At 37.1% G+C, this 20,449-nt stretch overlaps 2 protein-coding genes across 2 annotated transcripts; both read right to left on the minus strand.

Moving 5' to 3' along the window:
- Window positions 1-626: 626 nt before the first annotated feature.
- LOC121959472 (protein FAM240B) lies at window positions 627-6,671 on the minus strand. The gene is made up of 3 exons (XM_042508754.2): window positions 6,517-6,671; window positions 6,248-6,372; window positions 627-1,943 (listed from the first exon to the last, which is right to left on the minus strand). The coding sequence occupies exons 2-3, from the start codon at window positions 6,370-6,372 to the stop codon at window positions 1,820-1,822; spliced, it is 249 nt and encodes an 82-aa protein (XP_042364688.1). The 5' UTR covers window positions 6,517-6,671; the 3' UTR covers window positions 627-1,819.
- A 7,445-nt stretch (window positions 6,672-14,116) lies between these two features.
- Window positions 14,117-20,290, minus strand: tdgf1 (teratocarcinoma-derived growth factor 1). Its single transcript, XM_088071361.1, has 6 exons — window positions 19,848-20,290; window positions 19,636-19,691; window positions 18,364-18,585; window positions 16,960-17,074; window positions 16,758-16,867; window positions 14,117-15,281 (listed from the first exon to the last, which is right to left on the minus strand). The coding sequence occupies exons 1-6, from the start codon at window positions 19,868-19,870 to the stop codon at window positions 15,175-15,177; spliced, it is 633 nt and encodes a 210-aa protein (XP_087927487.1). The 5' UTR covers window positions 19,871-20,290; the 3' UTR covers window positions 14,117-15,174.
- Between the last annotated feature and the right edge of the window lie 159 nt (window positions 20,291-20,449).

The following is a 20,449-nucleotide window of genomic DNA, read 5'->3' on the forward strand; positions in this document are numbered from 1 at the left end:
TTCTTCAATAGAAAATATAAAAATAATATAAAGTTCTTTTTTCTCTGTTATTTGAGTGAGAACATTGCTTGTTTAAAAGCCTCCTGACAGTGACTCTGAATTGTTGTGACTCTAAAATAAGTCCACTGAAGAACATCCCACTGGCAAATTAGCATCTGCTTCACACATGTCTGAAAACACATGTGCATATGTGTGTGTGTGTGTGTGCGTGGGCGTGTGTGTGTGTGTGTGTGTGTGTGTGTGAAGCGTTGGGGGCTGATAAGACATGTTTCCAGTTTTGGGTGGTTGCCGAGCAGATCATTGGGTGTGTGGGCAGTTCTTGTCAGGAAGACATCCCTGCGGTACACACTGTTCCCACAAACACACACACATACACACACACACATACACAAACACACACACGCACATGTGTTTTCAGACATGTGTGAAGCAGATGCTTGTAAAACAAAGACTTGCATGATGCAGATTGTGTGTGTTGCACTATATTTGACTTGTCACTTTTTTATCTTCAAAATGTCAACTTTAAGAACTTACCTGACAGCTTATTTGTGCCTGTATTCAAGGGGTTGTTAGATTTCAATTATTTAATTTCATCTTTGCAAGCAGGAAAAAAAATCATTAAAAAATGAAGATGGAGATGGAGATTTTATTGTACTGAGTATCAAGAACATATAGGCTTTTTCCATTAAGGCAGGGTAGTAAGGCCCAAAGTATGCCATGAAGAGTCACAAGCAGGCAAATCTTTCTGGCAAAACATGACTGATGTTTCCATTATAAAAGGCAGGTTTCCATTACAGTTTTGCACAAACCTTATTAAAATATTTGATCATCTGTTATCTGTATTTTATCGAAACTTAAAATATTTTCAAAATGTTGATAAAACACAAGATGACTGCGTTTCTATTGAGTGATGTTATGCAACTTCTCCTCTGGCAGTAACATTCCAAGAAGCGTTGTGATGGATGTTCAGAACATTAGCAGCTTTACTCTTATTGCAGCCACCACATTAGCCGTCATTATTTCCAATTGAAGGCAACGTAGGTGTGTTACGCGAGTGTCAATGGAAACGGCCAGGTATGAGGGATTTCTGGGCAGTGATAGACCACGATTTCACAGGGGAATTGTGGATTTAAAATTTCCAGATAATCCGTTCAACTTCTAAAGAGTTATATGATGCAATAACACCTCTTGTAGCTGCTGCATCATGAGGGAGCCAGTTCCTACTGACAAGCACATAGCCATAGCATCATGTGACCCAGAAAAGTCAAAAAAGTGTTCCCACTGCAATTTTGCAAAAATATGAAAGACCACCTAAAAACTTTTTTGAGATAAGTGGGAGATTTTTTTAGACAGATGTATTTTATACTCACAGTTTCAAATTGCACAGTTTAAGGGTTAATGGAAACCTGCCTAAATCCCTGCTTGGACTTGCTTATGAAAAGGATCACAGCAGCGGGGCTTGGTGAAGCAACTCCCTACTTTGGGACAGTGGTGGAATCATGTCATCATGGCGTGGTGTTGTACAGTGCAACAACCCAAGAAAAAAAATAAATTATTCAATACAACAATGACAAACAATGGCACCATGCAGGACTGGTTGCACCACAGAAAGCAAAACATCCCTAAAGAAGGCACCTATTCCACATATTTTATGTTTTTCACAAAAAATACGAACATACTTGATATTCATGACAAATTATCTGACTTTTTTAGTGGTTTTATTTGATTGTGAACAAAGTAATCATTGTGCATCGGTTTCAAACTATCTGCTACTCTTCATCTTTGAGCTGATTGGTGGAGGAGTTGTCGTAACTTTGCTTCAGGGAGAATCGAGCTTCCTGAGGCTCTGCTGAGCTTTCTGAGCTCGTCTGATTCTCTCCTCGAAGAAACTCTTCTGGTGCTGATTCCTCTGATCCAACCTGACTAACCACTGCTCCCTCAGCCTGGTACACACAGAGACAGAGGGAGAGAGAGAGCGCAAAGGGGAGAAAAAGAATAAGCAGGTGTTCAGACAGCACAAATACGGCCACTTAATGGCATAAATAACACAGAAAAAGCTGCTACTTTTGATTGCAACACACTGAGTGCGAGAACCAAGGCTAAAACATGTTCTATTTCTGTGTTTTTCATGCCAATGAGTGTCTCTTTTTGTGCATGTGCATAAAGTTGCTCACTTTTCTGCTATTAACAGCTCACCTCTTTTTTTCTGAGTAGAAAATAAGCAACCAAGAATGTACACTATGTGTATGTCTGATTACTGCACCACTGTCTGATGTTACACTGTTTTGTGATTTCCTCTCCCATGGGGCTAACTCAGTGGTCTTGGAATAAATGGAGCTTCACAGAGCTTATTGGAGCTTCAAACTCTCACGCATTTACCGTGGCACTCATGCAATGGAGACTCTTCACATGCTCTTATGCTGCAGTTTCATTTTCTCAAACAGCAAAAAAAAAAAAATTATAACTGATAACACAGAAAGAAGACACTGTTAGTGCACAGAGAGACAAGGCAGAGCAGCACAGCAGCAGCACTGTAAAACATGTGATCATGTGAGCTGTTGTTTGCAATAATCCGGTATGGCAACTGGATTTTGATCTATTTGTGCTGTTATGGTACTGTTACTTGGAGCATCCAAAAAGGACAAATAAAACAACATTAAACTAGAGAATCACTGACAGAGGACACATGCATAACAGACAGGGCAAACATCGGGTCCTCACAAGCTTACAAGTTAGCTCATGGGACATTGATAGATTCGCAGTTTCCTCATATTTGAATTTAGAGTGGTTTTAGAATGCTGAAAATTCAATGGAGTTATCTTAAGCATGGCCCTGACTATGGCCCTGACTATGGCCAAGTCAATATTTAAGTTGTCATTGTATCATTTTTTTCTGTCTTTTCTTTTCTTTTTCTTTGAGAAAAACTTTTTTTACTATAATCAGTGTGAATGGTATTCATTGCAGGTTTTCAAGATTTTAATTTAAATGAGACTTAAGTGATGTTTTGCTTTGTATGTAGGCTTGATTCAGTGATTGGGAGGCTGAGATGAGCGGAGGTTTTGTCAGAACATCAGAGGCCAGTATTTACCCTGACACCATAACTCCCAGGCTTAATATAATCGTGCAGACATCCAGTGAAACTCGATCCGCAGTCGTTGCTTACAGCTAATTGTGTTACAGGAAAAAAAGAGGGAACAGAGTGTGTGTGTGTGTGTGTGTGTGTGTGTGTGTGTGTGTGTGTGTGTTGGGACAGGATTCATGTTGTTGTGTTTATGTTAGCGGGCGTTCATCTGTCAGCATGCTCCGTCATGTGTCGCTTAATCTGCAGTCTGTCCTCAGATATTCACGCTTATCTCCAGGATTCAAACACGTAGTCGAGCGGCCTCTAATCAACATTCTCAGGCTACTATGTGATGACAGACAGAAGAGCTGTAAACATAACCAAGGCATTTTCCAAACTAATCGAGTTATTATGGAGAGACGGGGACAGCAGAGGCTGAGCATGGTAATGAAATGTATTTTTGATGCTCTTTTCTTTTCCTCTCTGCAGTTCACCCAACCTAATAAACTCCTAATTTTGTTCCTTTTTTTTGTATGTTTTCAATTTTGGTACAGATCTCAAAAGTTCCCACTGACACCGAATATGTCTGGCTGAATATTGGGGTGTATGTTTCCAAAATGATAAACAAGACTTGCAGAGTAGTTCCTTTTGATCAAACGATCAAAACACGGGAGGTTTTGGGTTTGAATCTTTCACTTCATGTTAGCATCGCACAGCTTCAGTGAAGTGAAGAGCTGGAACAACATGATAGAGAATATCTGATACTGATATCTGACATGAGCTGCTACTCCACTCTCTAATGTAAAAAGTTTATCATGAACAAATCATTTGATCTTGCTGTTTTGACATAAAGTGAAGTTACCTTCTAGATTATTGAACTTGTTTAAACAGTAAAAGATGGAGGTCGGGGTGGGTGGGCTGCTGTACAAAGCTCCATTGTCGGACTTTGACACCACAGACTGCCAATTAATTTACTCCAACCACCAGTCAGCATGTGTCTCTTTCAGTCAAGGCTATCTTCCATCCAGACAGCCCACACTGTAAAAAGAAAGTAATTGTTTCAAAACAGGTATTGTATGCACTGCACTGAAATTTTATGTTGACTGAATTTGAGAAAACAGCCTGGGTCAATTTTGTAATAATTCAACTTGTCTTCTCAAATTCAGTCAACTTAAAAATGTAAGGCATCCTGGACACCTTTTTTATTAAGTTTAAACAAATAATTTCTTCTTACAATGTGGGTGAAAATGTTCTTTTTTCATGCACTGCCCAGCACGCAATTTTTGGTTCTGAAATCGTTGTTAATGTTTTCAGCGGCAAGTTTTCTTTTAGTTTCCAGAATTTTTTTACTTTTTTTTGTTGTTGTTGGTAACATATCACATTACAGGAATGTTTCATAAAAATGTGTAATTTCAGGCCTCAATAACATCCTAAAAACGTTTTCAGTACAAGGCTGTCGCTGTGCAACAAATTCACAAAATTAGAGGTTCAAGGTTAATTTATCTGACACATTACAACACATCTATGTACAATGGATTGTAAATTGTAGCTCCCTCCCTCGCACAACTTTTTTTATATTCATGACTGCCTGCTCAATGATCTGAAATGGATGTGTTGATTCACAATTGTTTACTCCTCTAAACCAAGTTTCCCGCAAATTGTCTCAGCGAAAAATAACAAGCCTTACATGGTGTGAGCATGCCATGTGTTCCAGGTGCAGGTGCAGCAATGTATGATGACTATAATGAGAATATATTTCTCACATAACAGTGTTTGTCGGAGGGGCATATGGTCCTTTATTGTATAGTCTTTTTGATGACTGTTGGTGGGCAACCTTGCAGATGTTTTTATGTGTTTTTTATTGTCTTTTATGATAATCTGTTGATTGCTGGGACCTTGTGGATGCAAGACATATTAGCGTGAAAACGGACAATTAAGCATCATCTTATTTTATGTAAATCGTAATTATCAAATATTCATTCATTTTCAGAATTTTAACCCTTTAAATGCCAGGTTTTTATTATGATGCCACTATGATTTTGGTGGGGGAAAGGAACACAAATATTCGACATGTAAAGTAAATTTATTTATTTATTTATTTTAATTATTTTATTCAAAAGAAATATTATCACAGCCTGGGATATGTCATTGATTTTCAGCAACATTGATTGTGACAGTGCACCTAGTGGAAATAGCATGTATTTTCTTCATATGCCAAATTCATGTTAAAATAGGTGGAAAAAAGGAAAAAGACAGATTACAAGGCAAAAGCCCCAGATGACTGTGGGATCAAAAATTGCAGTTTGAATGGGTTTCAGTGGTACTGTTTTTTTCACTTCACAGTATGACTGTAACAGTTTTGTTTCCATGGTGTATTTTGGGCATTTGAGCTGAGCTGGAAATTCCAAGATTAAACAGTCTTGCCAAATTGAATACTATATGCATGAACACAGCCAAAATTATCAAAAAATGAAGAAAGAAAAGCATGTAAAATGCACCAAACAGTCCCTATGGGTTAGTAAAAAAAGGGACGATCAAATTTAAATTTCAATGTAACTTCAGTTGTCATTATCTGTAGAGGCTACGTCTACATACCACCTACTGACAGAGTTACACTTGACAGGAGAAAGGATTACATATACCACAGAGAGATAGCCAACCTGCATCTTAAAACCCATCAGACTTCAGTCTGTCTTGAATGCTCCTGAGATATGAATTCTCTGAGCTTCCTCAGCAACCAACAGCTCTCCAGTCCATAAAGCAGAAGTATAAATGGAGTCCTAGATGTCTCTAAACTACACTCTGAGCCTGACTTCATCTGTGATACTAACCAATGACACTTAAAGCTGACCACTTGAAGCAGCCACCTTCTAGGACTAGGAGTGAAGAGACATTGTTAATGATGTTTATGTCATGGGAAAGATTACTTTTTCTTTTCCCCTTCAGAAAAGTGCATTCATTTGGCTCTGGACCAAGAGGGTGAAATATGCAAGACCTTCACCTTTTTTTCTATTCTGCACTTTGTCTCTCCCAAGTTGTACAAAGTTCTTAAATTTTGGAAAGTATGACCAGTATAAGGAAATTAAACTGTATGTCTTGATGTATGTTCTGTACCATAAACTGCTTTCCAGAAAAATAAAGAAATATAAAATAAAATGACCTCCTTTTCATAAGTTTGCTGCTGACCGTGCCAGGGCGCTGCTCCTCCTGCGGTCCTCCTCCTCATCCATCTGTTCACTGTGCTGAACTATCCGCTGCTCCCAGAACGACTTCAGCTTCTGCTTGTCGTGAATGCGAGCTGCATTCATCATCTGACGACAGGAAACAAATGAACGGAAATATCCTCCACAGAAAAAAAGTTTTGCATGTGTGAGGAAAGTTACATTCTCCATCCTTAAAAACAGAATACTGTAGTACACAAAGACTGATGAACTGAGTTTGCTTTGGTTACTCACTCTCTTGCTCTCTCTCGTTTCTTCTTCCTTTCACAGTCTTAAATTTCACTTTTCAGTTACTCCTCGTCTCTTCTGTTCTCCCACTCTCTTTCTTCTTTACATCTCGTTACGTCTCCTGTCTGCTCCTCTCCTCTTTTCTCCTTTATCTCCTCTTTTAACTCCTCCCCTCATCTCCATCTTTTGGTTTTATCAACTCCCTAGTTATTCTCTCTCCTCTTCTATGCTCCTTTCCTTTTTTTCTTATTCTCGGACTTCCCTTCCTCTCTTCCTTTCTCCTATTTATTCTTCATCTTTTCTTCTTTAATCTCTTCTCTTCTCTTCTTGTCTCTTCTCTTCTCTTCTCTTCTCTTCTCTTCTCTTCTCTTCTCTTCTCTTCTCTTCTCCTCTCTTCTCTTCTCTTCTCTTCTCTTCTCTTCTCCTCTCTTCTCTTCTGTCTCTTTTCTTTTTATCATATTTTCTGTTTCTCCACTCAATAAAGCCAATCTAATATTTCCGTAATTTCTTTGTTTCGTATAAATATTAAGAAGATTTCTGTCTCTTTCTCCATCCACACATACCACGCCATGTTTTGTAGAATGTCATGTGACTTTGTTGTTCTTTTTCTTCTTCTCCTCCTTCTTATTTGGATTTAATGGCTGTTGGCATCCGTGAAGTTGCATTACCGCCACTCAGTGCTGCACATTATATGAGCTATAAAAAAGAAAAAAGTGTTTCCATTGCAGTTTTTAAAAATCTATCTTTTTGGAATGGCCTAAAATAACACCTCATGCGAGTGTAAAAATTGGTGTATCATTTTAAATTTGAACATATAAAATATGGCTAATGGAAATTGGTATTTCAGACATTTTTTTAAAAAGCCATACTTCACAAACTGCAATTGAAACACTTTTCTATGTCACATGATCCAATGTGCTTGTCAGTAGGAACTGGCTCCATCATGATGCTGCAGGTACCACAAGAGGTGTTATTGTATCACATAACTCTTCAAAAGTTGAGCGGATCATCTAGAAGTTTTGAATCCATGATTCCTCTGTGAAATCGTGGACTATCACTTATCAGAAATGAGGGGCTTGCCTTTCCATTATAGCTCCATAACACACCTACATCTCCCTGGAATGCAAGTAATGATGGCTAGTGTGGTGGCTGCGATAGAAATGAAGCTGCTCATGTTTTGTACATCCAACACCATGCTTCTTGAAATGTTATTGCGAGAGGAGAAGTTGCAGAACATCACTCAATGGAAATGCATTCATCTGGCAATTCTGTTTCCTCGACATTTTGAAAATATTGCTCAAGTATCGCTCGATGGGCCTAACATGATGATGTTACTCAGGCCTGTTTTCAAGTGTTTTGAGTGTCTTTATCCTTTAATAAATCACCACCAAGACGGTTCTGCTGTCTCACTGAATGTTTCTCCTGGTCACAGAGTGTAAGGACATTTGGATTTTTCTGTTGCTATTCATCTGTCCACAGTAGTATTATTGCATATGCACACACAGAACTGTACATAAAGACCCACATGTCACATGGCTTAACCAAATGGCACCAGGATCTTAACCACAGCTTAGTCGTCTTTACACTCCCAGTGTATCAGAGAGTCGGTGTGTTCTGGTATTCATAACATTATGGGGGCAATCGGTTTACTGGGGACCTCTGACAGTTTAGGGACAAATGAAATCTGGACACATATTGAAGGTGCTTAAGTGCTTGTTAGCATTGGCTCATAGGACATGTTTGTCGGTGAGTGTGTGGAAGGGGCTATTTCCTCCATTCTTTTTAACTCCTGGATCATTGTATCATGGCTGGAGTGAACCCATTGCAAGGTGGTATCTAGATGTTACTGTTATCACTCTGTCTCTTTTTTCCTCTTTCTCTCTTTCTCTCCTTCCTTCTCTCTCTCTCATTAACGCCACAGCTGCTGGAGTTAAGCTGTCTGCTAATGTCACATTGGTGACACACACCGACTGTGTTCCCACAGCTGCTAATATACCCTAATAGCAATATCATCTAATGTCATCGCAATGACATGATGCACGCATGGCCCATGTGTGTGCATGTTAAGTCACACCCTGCTGTGGAAGCCTATTCCCAGAAAACTAAATTATTGAATGAAATAAATGGTGAATGAAATGAAAATACACAAAGTCAAAATTATCATTTAGTGTCTCATAACTACAACTTGACTTAGTAACTCATCATTTTGACTTCCCTGCAGATCAGCTGAGAACACACTTCAGATTACTTCTCAGACAAAGCTGGAATGTTGAAAAATACTCTCTTATTTTATGAGAACAATGTGCAACAAAACATAATGTGGTGAACTGAAACATGAGGCAACTATCCATTTCACGTTGCATGAGGTGGTATTTCAGGCAATTTGAGAAATAATCCACAATTCCGCTGTGAAATCATGGACTATCATTGCCCAGAAATCCCTCATATGTGGCTGCTTCCACATAAAAGGGGTTCAGCTTTCCATTATGGCTCCATAACATGCCTACGTGGCCTCAATAGAAATAAAGCTGTTGTTGTTTTGAACATCCATCACCATGCTTCTTAGAATGTTATCACCAGAGGAGAAGTCGCAGAGCACCACTCAGTGGAAACGCAGTCATCTCGTAATAATGTTTTATCAACATTTTGAAAATATCACTTCAGTTTTGCACAAATCTATAATGAAAACCTAGCAATGGTGATGTTTTAAATAATTGAGCAAGGCAATGGAGCACTTGAGGTATTTGCTTCCAGGTCATTTTATTTTAAAATTATTATTTTAAAAATATTTCTGGAAATCATGAACTCAGCTACTAATTATAGAAAATGTATTTTTCATGTTTTTGATCAAAACGCCACTGACATGTGAATGTTGAAAAGTGATTTCTTATTTTACTTTTTGTGTATTCTGGTGTGTGTGTGTGTGTGTGTGTGTGAGAGAGAATCTTGTTTTAACGTGCGACTTTTGCGGCTGCTGACAAAATCCTTCAACAGGCGAGTCAGATGGAAGGCATGACAAAACTTTGATATCATGTCACATAAACACACGCACCACGCACACACACACACACACACACACACACACACACACACACACACACACACACATGCACACACACAGCAACGACTTTTACTCCAATCCGTCCAAACAGCTGATCAGCACAGCAGAGATTAAAACAGCTGACAGAAGCATGTCCCTGTGTGTGGGTTAATAAAACAGGATGTTATTAAAGGACCATTCCACTGGTTTTGTATGTGACAAACACTCTCTGTCATAAAAGATGAGACTAGACATGACAGATTAATAGACTGGGTGACATGATGGGATTAACACAGCAGGGTGAGGGTGTGTAAGGTGCAGGGTAGCTTGTTGTGTAGGATTCTTGTGTTTGAGTTTGTATACGAGCAATAGGGGAAGTGGTTTATCTATCTATCTATCTATCTATCTATCTATCTATCTATCTATCTTATTTATTTATTTATTTATTTATTTATCTATCTATCTATCTATCTATCTATCTATGTAAAAGGATCTCTAGTAGCTGATACATTTGATACCAGTTAATCTTACTGGGGTCCAGAAGTCAAAAGCTAGTCAAAAACAGAGTGTAATTCATATGATAAATTGTTGGTTAAAAAAAATTATAGAGAAACGTCTTTTCTAGAGTACAGTAGAATAGAGTTTTTTTTCTGGCATTGTACATTTTTGCCTGTGAGTATGAGAGTAGTATATATTGAAACAAGAATATATTGTAACCCACAGTCTAAAATGCACACACGCATACTCGCATGTTTGCATACACACTCACACATTCACCCATACACACACACTTATAATTTGTCTTGATCTTTTTGTTGTTTTTTTTTTTTTGTTTACCTAATTATATATTGTTTGCATCAAAGCATTGTAATTTACTGTATTACATGTAATTTATTATATTACCTTATGGCACCTGTTTTCTGTATTCTGTTTGACCTGTTCTCTGTTACTGTTTTTAATGGTGCTAAAAAATAAATAAATGAAAATAAATGAGTATGTGACGTGGAGGTGAAATGGGAAGGAGGGGGAAGTTTGTCCAGACGTTTGGTGTTTCAGTGTGCAGCCTGCAGATGTCAGTGCAGAGCTGTTAACAGCTGCTCAGCTGAGGGAAAGCCTGACTAACTCTGTTTTAAGACTTAAGACTTAAAAATTAGGTTAGTATTAGGTGTAGAGACACGGTAAAGGCTTGACACAGACATTAACCCTTTGAAACCCAGAGCAACATCACCTGTCGTGCTGCTGTTAAACACCTTTTAAAAGAATTAAATATTTTAATTCTGAGCAAATTGATGATATTTGTTTGAAAAAAGTGAAAGAAGCAAGAAATTAATAGATATAGAACTTTTTTTAAAAAAAGAAAAAAGAAGAAATGTCTAGGGAAAAAAGATAAAAGCCAGGGGAAAACTACATTTATAATTATCATTATTACTTATTAAATTATGTTACAGAATTATTATAATTTTAAGCACTTTTCCCAGGTCATTTACTTGTTTTTTTTTTGTTTTGTTTTGTTTTGGGTTTTTTTTTTTGTTTTATTTTCTCTTTCTTTCCTCTTTTTTTTATTATTATTTTTTTCTATAATTTTTTAGGCAATTTTCTTGGACTCAGGCTCTTCTTGGACTCTTGAAATCAGGCTACTTTGCTCACATTTCATAGGGTTAAAATAGAAGTGTTACTGACAGATATCTGCACTGTGTTCTCTATCAGCAAGTGGAGTTGTTTAGGGAACCTGGAGAGATAAAACACACACACACAGTTTCTTCCTCATTATGTTTATCTAGTCACTCTCTCTCTTCCAGTTTATTTGCTTTGCTCAACACTGGAACTACGACGTATTTCACCTTTCTGAGGTGCAGCAGTTGCAGTCTGATGATGGAGCATTTTGCATTCATTAGTGTGACATTAACTAAGTGAAGCATTTGAAGATCAGGATGTTGCAAAAATCACAACAGGATGTGCAGTCATGGGATAAAATTGTGTAACTTTCCCCCTCTTATTCACATCCCTTTAAATCCCTCTAAATTTGCTGCAACTCCAGAAGCTCCTCTGACTCCACCTGCAGCTCCTTAAATCTCCTCCAATCCCTTTAACCCTTTGAAATCTAGAGTAACATCTCTTTTCTTGTGCTGCTTTCAGATGCCTTTCACAAGAATTTAAATCATTTTGCCGTGAACAGACTGGTGTGATTTCTTTCAAAAACAAGGGATAAAAGGCAATGAGCAACTTGGTAAGAAATATTCAACAACTTGCAAGAAAATGGTAGATGTAGAAAATTTTAAACAAAAATAAATAAATAAATAAATAAAAGCTAGCTACAAACACATTTCTAATTATCATAATTACGAATTTAAAATTTTGATACAGAATTTGTGTAGTTTTTAAAAACATTTTCAGAACATTCACTTTTTTTACTTTGTTTGTCTTTTTGAATTTTTTTCTCTATAGTAAATTGTTACTGGTTATTTTCTTGTACTTTTTTTTTAAACTTATTTCTCACAATTCTAAAAAATGTCCACAAATCTAAAATGTCCACGTTTCCAAAACTTTTTTCATAACTTTGCTTTTTTGTAAGTTTCATGTACTTTTTACTAATTTTCTATTAATTTCTTCTTTCGTTGCCCATCACTTTCTTCCCATGTTTTTCAAAGAGATCAAGCTAATTTGTTCAGGTTTCAAAGGGTTAATCTCCTCTTTAAAAGACAGAAAACAGAGCATTTAAGAGCCAGCAGACATTGTGAAGGTTTAAATCTCATTTTCCAGTTATTCTTTATTGATGTTATCTGTCCAGTCAGAACACTGGCTTTAAATAAATTGAAGTGATATTGGATTGGTGCTAACAAAGGAGAGATTACAGACTAATGACTGTGGGATTAAACTAAACCAAAAAGACGAATCCATCCACTTTCCCTCTGCTTCAGTCTTTGTACTCTTCTTCAGAACCATAGTGAGTGCTTTGTTCCATCTTTAAATTAACAGCTGGCTGGGCAGACAGGCTCCCAGATGTGGAATGTGACAACTCGATGCTAAGATTAAACCTGAGGTTCCCAAACATTTGGGTTGTGACCCCTTACAAACAGTAAGTGCCTAGCTGGGACACTGCCATGTTTCAGAGGTCTGTGAGATGTTAGCAGTTCTGCTTTACAGACATTTAATGTTTCACGAGATTGCATTTACTTGAGAAATACTAGAGAAAAGTCCAAAATTAAAACAAACGTGGCAGATCTTCATTTTTTCTCTTTTCCTATTTTTTTTTCTTTGAATGAAGCACAGCCAAAGATTGAGAGGAATGGTGGGTGCAAGTGAGGCCTCAGTCTATCATGTAACATGCAGCAGGTGGACCCAAATGCAGGAGAATGCACATAACTCAAATAGATCTTTATCTCATTGTTGTTGCTAAGTTGCTGCTGCATCACAGCCTACCAGATATTAGTACTGTATTTCCACATTTCTAGTATAATCACAAATTCCGCTCATTTATGAAGTTGTGCAAGCTCCTGTACTGCTGACAACACGGTCCTGTAAATGTTTCAAAATAAAATGCATTGTATCAGCAACTGATGGGATTCTGTCCACAGAGACGCTGTCAGAGGGCTTTTGTTTTGAAGGGAAGCAGGGAAGTTGGAGTAAAACAGTCATCTTTGTATTTCCTCATCCCTGTGACAGAAAGAGATTTTCCACATGCAGTAAAAGGTGGAATAGTCAATAGAATCATCAAAACACCATATTCACTGTCTGTTTCTGCTGACAAACGCTTGCATCACACCGAAAAAACCTGAGCCACCGTTTCTCTAGATATGCTGCAGCTGACACACAGCTCAGACTCGCCTGACGAGCGCTGCTAGAGAAACAGTGAGTAATAATCGCACAACACAACGAATCAATACTTTTATTCATTGCCAACACATTTAATAATCAATTATAATCAAAATTTTATTTAGTCATTATTGCAGCTCTGAGTAACACAAGACATGACACGAGGAGATAACCTACAGAAATAATAAAAAATACCAATAAATTATTGTTTGATAGCCCTACTCTGAATTATATAAAGTGGCGGTGTATTTATCCAGCTGCACTGTATTTAAATCAAAAACACTCAAAAATAATCTTTAAAAAAATAAATAAAATTAAATTTAAAAAAAAAGAAAACGCTCCTGCACACACCTGATCGAGGGGATGCCGCACCTCGATTTAAATACTAGTAAAATTTGTTTATCAAGTAGCCCTTGGCCTCTTGTCAGTTTGCAGAAATGGTCCCCAGTAAAGGCAAGTTGAGTGATCCTGCCCTGGGGTTTGCAGAAGTCCTGTTGAAGATCCCGACATATTTATTTACGGCTAATTTATTTGACCTTTTATTTTGTCCGTTAATTTTAGAGCTGTGAGCTGCAGCAGCTTTCAGGCCGACAGACTGCAGGACAACAGCTGATGTGTTTGCTTTAGATAAGAGAGCAGCTGATAATCAACACAAACCTCATCAATACACTCCGGAGATAAGACACTGAACATACCTGCAGATAACAGGGAGGCTGAGACTTTTACGGGAAGAAAGACTCTGTTGTGGAAATCAATAGTTATTTCTTTTATTATGTACTTTGAGCATTATTTTCTATTGAAAGTGTGATTTATTTTTTATATCACAGAGTTTACTTTGCAGTGTTGTATTTGTTTTAATGATGTAAACATGTTTTTCCAACTATAACATTTCTCACAACACAAAACTTGTGCAACAGAACAATTTTGTAAATACATAATCAATACGTTTATATTCAAGGTACAAATTGTCACATGAGTTTAGTTTGTGCAAACAAAAGAAGTTAGGTGCATAAACTCTTGTGTTCTTTACAATCAAAAATCATATTAAGCTACAGAGCCTAAAATAACAGAAAAAACATACTGTTTAATAAAAAATCTTATGTACAGCTTCCTTCACGTACACCACAGACACAGGTGACCTTCCACTGGAAGGAAAAGTTTTACACAGAAGTGTTTGAGCTTCAGTTGCTGTTTTGTTCACTGTTAAACTCCTGATTCACTTCAAACGTCTGAAAAGAGGCAACAAGCAAATGTATGTGTAAAGATGGTAAGAAGTTACACCAACTGATTGTTTTCCTTAAAGAAACTGATTAGTCAACTTAAGAGTTTCCTGAATTCTTGAAAATGTTAAAATTTGTCCAGTGGTATGTTGGAGTCCATTCAAGAGGCGCTGGTGCCCAAACAGCACGGTTTAGTGCAGAAAACCTACTGGAGGTCCCCTTAAATTATGACACAGCAGAAGGTCCCCATAAAGCATGACCCATCAGAGGGTCCCCACAAACCATGACACAGCAAAAGGTCCACATAAACCCCATCATTCAAACTGCGAGTTTAAAATCCAGATAATGTGTTTTTAACAACACTTACAAGGACAATGTCTTCTCCTGATTTCCAGTTTTCCAACAATATTTCACACCTCCCCTGCAGCAGCATTTAGATAATTACAAATTTTCTTTAAAAAGCTCATAAAATTGAAATGGGTTGGATACAGAAATTAGTCTTGAAGAGGCAGCTTGAGAAATGTTGTACTGTCCACAGCTCAGTGTTTCACATCAAATCCTCTTCTTCGTCATTAAAAACATAAATAAATATCAGAGGAGGAGAAGCAGGGGGAGAAGCAGCGTCACATACAGGAAGCAGCTAGGCCGAACTGTCCTGACAGCTGATGAATGATACCAGTGCACCTCCTCTGAGTCATCTGGGAAGAAAAAAAAAAACAATTTATTACTCTTGTAAAGTCAGCATTTCACTTTTGTTATATTTATTATATATTAAGTTTTATGTCTCAATACATTTTGGTTACATTTATTGGGGTGTTTATCATATTTCTTTACTATGTTTGATTTCCAACACTCCACACTCTATCAGTTAAATACACATAATATGTATAGAAGGCTTTTTATAATCTAAACTATTTTTTAATTTCCTTTTGCTTCAGTGACATTTCACTCTCCCTCAATAGAGTGCTCCAGGGATGCCGGGGCCTTTTGCAGGCTGATGTGCAGAAATTAGCATCATCCTGGTTCCCCCATCAAAAATAAATTCCGTGGTGAACAAATGATTTTGCAGTTTGAAGTTTTGTGCTGTTATTGTGGGATGGGGTTGTTTAGCATTTTGGAATAAAAGCTCTGAACTGTAAATGAGCAAATGGGGGGAGGGGGGTCATTTAAAGGTGTGTTTACACTCTGTGGGAGTTTCCTGAGAACAGCTGGGTCGTTATCTTGTTTGGTATGAAAAGAGTGAACGATGCAGTTTTGGAACAGACTGACTGCCGGGCGTCGTCTACACCTTCTCTGTTGTTCATTCAGCTGAAAAATATTGCAGTTGGAGGAAGGACAGAATGGAAAACTACTAACTAACATAGAGATACTCGACTGTCACAGGACTGAATGAACACAGACTCGGTCTGTGTACGTCCATTAATGCACCATGAAAATGAGTTTAACAGAGCAGAATCTACTCCTTTAAAACCTGCGCAAACTGTTTTTGGTTTTGTTTGTAAATGTGGGGAAAAAAAGAAAATGACCAAGAAATATCCCACAAATTGAAAGACAAAACCTAATAATTATTTTTTAACTCTTTAAAGCCTTAGCAAATTGGCTTGATTTCTTTTTAAAATATGGGAAAAGGCATTGACAAACTTGAGGAAAAAATTGGCAAAAAAAAGTTTTTTAAAAAAGTACAAGAAATTACCTGAAACTTTTCTTTTGAAAAAAGTCAAACAAAAAAGGAAGTGCTTAAAATGATAATTCTGTAAAATAATTTTAAATATACAATTATGATTATTATAAATATTTTTAAAAATGTATGCACACTTTTCCGTGCTTTTGAAAAAATAACAATATTCTAATTTCTTGCAAGATTTTTACGGCCATTTTGATTTTAATTTTTTGTGCTTATTTGCAGGTAATTGTCTTGTAAATGTTTTACTGGGCTTTTTGTTTGTTTTTTAATTCTTTTGAAAGAAATCAAATCAAACTTAAAGGGGTAAAATAACTTGTTTTTAGTAAAATAGGTCACTGTTTTTAATATACTGTCAATGGATAAGTACCCCTTACACACCCAATGCACAAAATTGCACTTAAAAAGTTGCCAATCCATTAACACTGCTTTAAGTTTCGAGAAAGTTTGAAAAAATATGAAGGTGACAGGTATCCCCTGGGTGTGCTCTTACCGCAGTCTTTTTGGAAGACGTGGGGGAAGCAGTGCATGACGCCGTAACCACAGCGACAGTAGGAGCATCCTTTCCGAACCCACTCGCCGTGAGGAATCTTACCGCAGCTCCTGCAGACACACACAAGACGCATGACTAACTAAAGAAACAATTAACTGCTAGTTTGAGGGAGTGTTTTATTGTGTTGTGTTCTGGCCGTTACCGGATGCGCTGGTCGTACTCGCAGCTCCTCCCCGTGAAGAACGGCGGGCAAGCGCAGAAGCTGCCCAGGATGCACGTTCCTCCATTTCTACAGCAGCTGCGACTCTGCTCAGCACCTGCACGAAAAAAAAAGATTACATTTTAGAGTTGCAACTGACAAACTGTCTAAATCTGTTTCCTTCACAGTAAACTTCCCCAAAAATGTTTCCTTTTGCAACAAACTCTTGGAAACTTCCATATTTCAGACATGTATTATGTACGATCAACCAACAGCAGTGATGTCAAAGGTCAAAAGGTTACATAAGGGTCCCTCAGCTCTGTCATTATTTATTATTATTATGTTACTGTTCCTTATTTCCCCCATTTCTTTACATTGTCAATGATTTTTTATTTATCCTTCCATTTACTTTGACACCTGTAATGCATTCTGTAAAACTGTTCAGAAAGCCACTGAGTGAATTAAAGATGTCATTTGTTGTTACTGATTGTGTCTATTACTTCCCAGAGGTCCCTGTGAGACCAGCTGAGGGCCTCTGCAGGGGCCTCAGACCTCATGTTGAGCCTCTCTGTGCCTGTATCTGTGAGATAAACCAGAGTCTCCATCTGGCAGCACATTCCTGTCCTCTGCTTCACATCAGCAGACAAACATTGAGAGTCTGAACAAACATCTGAAAATAACATAAAAATGCTAAAACTGACACACTGCGTCCTCTGTCAGTCTGTCCCTACTTCTTATTTTACGAGTTTTATTCTAAGAGACTGAGACTGGAAATAAGCTTGCTATTGCTAAGAATTTTAATACAATTTATTTAAATTTTAAATGCTTAAACTTTTTTATTATTTCAAAAAGAGAGAACTATATGTTGTTTAAATTTTTTTAACTTTTCCCATGTTTTGGATTTTGTTGTCTCCACTTCTTGATTTCACATTTTTTAAATATATGAATCACTTTATTTTTTTAAGATCTTTTTTCACTGTTTTTTACAACATTTTATTTTCACATACGATCCTTTTTTGTGTTTGTGTGTGTATGTTTTGTGTATGTGTTTTTTTGTGTATATGTGAATGCACCCTTGCAATATAGTATTTTGCATAAGAAATATTTTCTGCCTTTAAGATATACTGCATTTTTTTTTTTTTTACATAAGGGGTGAATACTGATCCAAAGGAAATCAAGTTCTTATGAAGTAATTTTCAAATTTCTAGTTACATTTTTAGGTTAATTAATTATTATCATAATATTCTTTACAGAATTTGGGCATAAGTAGCATAATTACTAAGGTAAATGTTTTTTGTTTTTTGTTTTTAATTGATTGTGAACTGTCTCTAATTCATTCATGTCTTCGTTAGTTTTTCGAAGCTTTCTGTCTCCATCTGTGCACACAGAGGTGGAGTGTGAACTTACTGCCCGTGAGGCCAATGAAGGGCAGGACGGCGCTGGCGTCACGGTGTTTACGGTCCCCGCTGTTTGGTGAGTTCACCTGGGTAAACTGGCCCAGGAAGTCCTGGGAGGGCTGTGGGGATTTCACCACCACAGAGGAAGATAAAGGGGGTGATAGAGAAGAAGAAGAAGAGGAGGAGGATGAAGTGGAGATCTGGCTTCTGCTGCACTCGTCTCCCTCACAGCCTTCAGAATAAAAATAAAACAGCAGGGTCAGATTTTATCCACAAAAACTTGATCAGCATTTCTCTATATTTTGGTCATTCATTCACAACTGTAATGCTGTGCTTTTGAAATTCAAAATGATGTTTTGTATATTTCCATTTCTGTACAGTTTGTAATCCACTGTGGCGAACATCAGGTTGAAATGTGATGAAAAATATATCCAAAAGCATAAAACTATATAGTCTTAATTTGAAAAATTGAGAAATGTTGAGTATCTATAATCTGTAGTTGTCGATGTTATTATTCTCTACGCTCAGTTTTTGTGTGTTTATTATTTTGCTGTTTGGGTCAGTTTACTCAAAAACCGAAACAGAAACTCAGTGGTGATCTGATGATGTGACAGAGACAATGACTGACTATAAATTTAATGTTTATTTCTGAATTAATTTGAGTTTTTAAATTGTCTTAACTTTAGTGGTTTGCTAAAGACGGTGTTTCTGTTACAGCAGCCTTTACTATCAAGACTAAACAAAATAAAATAAACAAACACATAAATGTATTTTTTTCATGCTGGTGAGAACAGCCATCGTGGTAAAGCAGCTCCGGGAAGACCCTCTTTCTATTGCTATGTGAACGTCTCTGATCGTTGAGCTGCTTTCAGACACATTTCACAAGTAAATAAAGCTTTGAATTCTCATCAAATTGATGTGATTTCTCTTTTTTTTACATTTTAAAGCATTTTTTCTAAGTCATTCCCTTTTTATTTATTTCTTGTTTTTCCTTTTTATTTTACTAATTTTCAGGTAATCTTTTTGTACTTTTTATTAATTTCTTGCTCATTTTTGGTGCTCATTGCATTCTTCCCATGTTTTATTAAAGAATCACGCCGCCGGAATATGTTGGACTTATATTATTTATTTATATTGTATTTCATTTATTTAACTTTACGGACCAGTCTGGTAGCCTGATGTTATAGAGTGTATGCTTACAAAAATAAAGAAAAAAAATTCTCATGAACAAAGTAAATCTGCACTAAACTCAACGTGAGTGATATGAAAGTGTTTCACAAACCTGCAGCAGGCAGAGCAGTTGCACAGCGGAGACAGCTCACTGCACACACAACCATCCTGCAAATATTTATAAAAAATAAAATTAAAAAAAAAACACACGTTAAAACATATTTTTAAAAAATGAAAAAAAAACCCAAGGAAAACTATCACATTCTAAAAACGAACAAAGTTTTCGTTTGTGTAAATATATTCACAAGTTTCTCTTGGTCTCACCTGAGCAACTGCGTCCAGCTCATCTCAAACTAATCCACAGCACGTCCTCACAGTAAATCCAAGTCGCAGAAATGATCAAACTGGATAAATTCAAATAAAACACTTTCCCCAGACAAGAACAAGTAGAAATTGCATCTCAAAAATATGTCCAAAACAATAAAAATGGATTTTCGTCAGTGTTTGCCGTTTCCAAAATTTAAAAGGTGTCCAATAATTAAGTTCCGGTCCGGGGTCGCTTCACTTCTTATTCCGCCACCGAGTTTAACAAACGAAAAAAAAAGCCTCTCGGTTGGAAAAACACAAACGCAAAAAAAGAGAGACAAAAAATCACTTGTTTCAGTGTGAATGTTCTCAGTCCCCGGTCTGTCTCCTGTGTTGTCTCCTCTCTGCTTCAGGTGTGTCTCATACAGCGGTTCCGGAAGCCCCGCCCACTCCCGACGGCTCTCTGTTTCCGTCTGTCTGACGAATTCACGCGCAATCAACAAGAACGGAAATTCCACATTTTAATGTTAAAGATGCTCATATCGCTCTGAGCACAACATGCTCTCTCCAAAATTAATCTGTTACAGATATAATACATTAAGATCACTTTCTACTTTCAT

This window comes from Plectropomus leopardus, chromosome 20 (genome assembly GCF_026936395.1).
Source record: "Plectropomus leopardus strain MGB_pleo_1.0 chromosome 20, ASM2693639v1, whole genome shotgun sequence".
NCBI lineage: Eukaryota > Metazoa > Chordata > Actinopteri > Perciformes > Serranidae > Plectropomus > Plectropomus leopardus.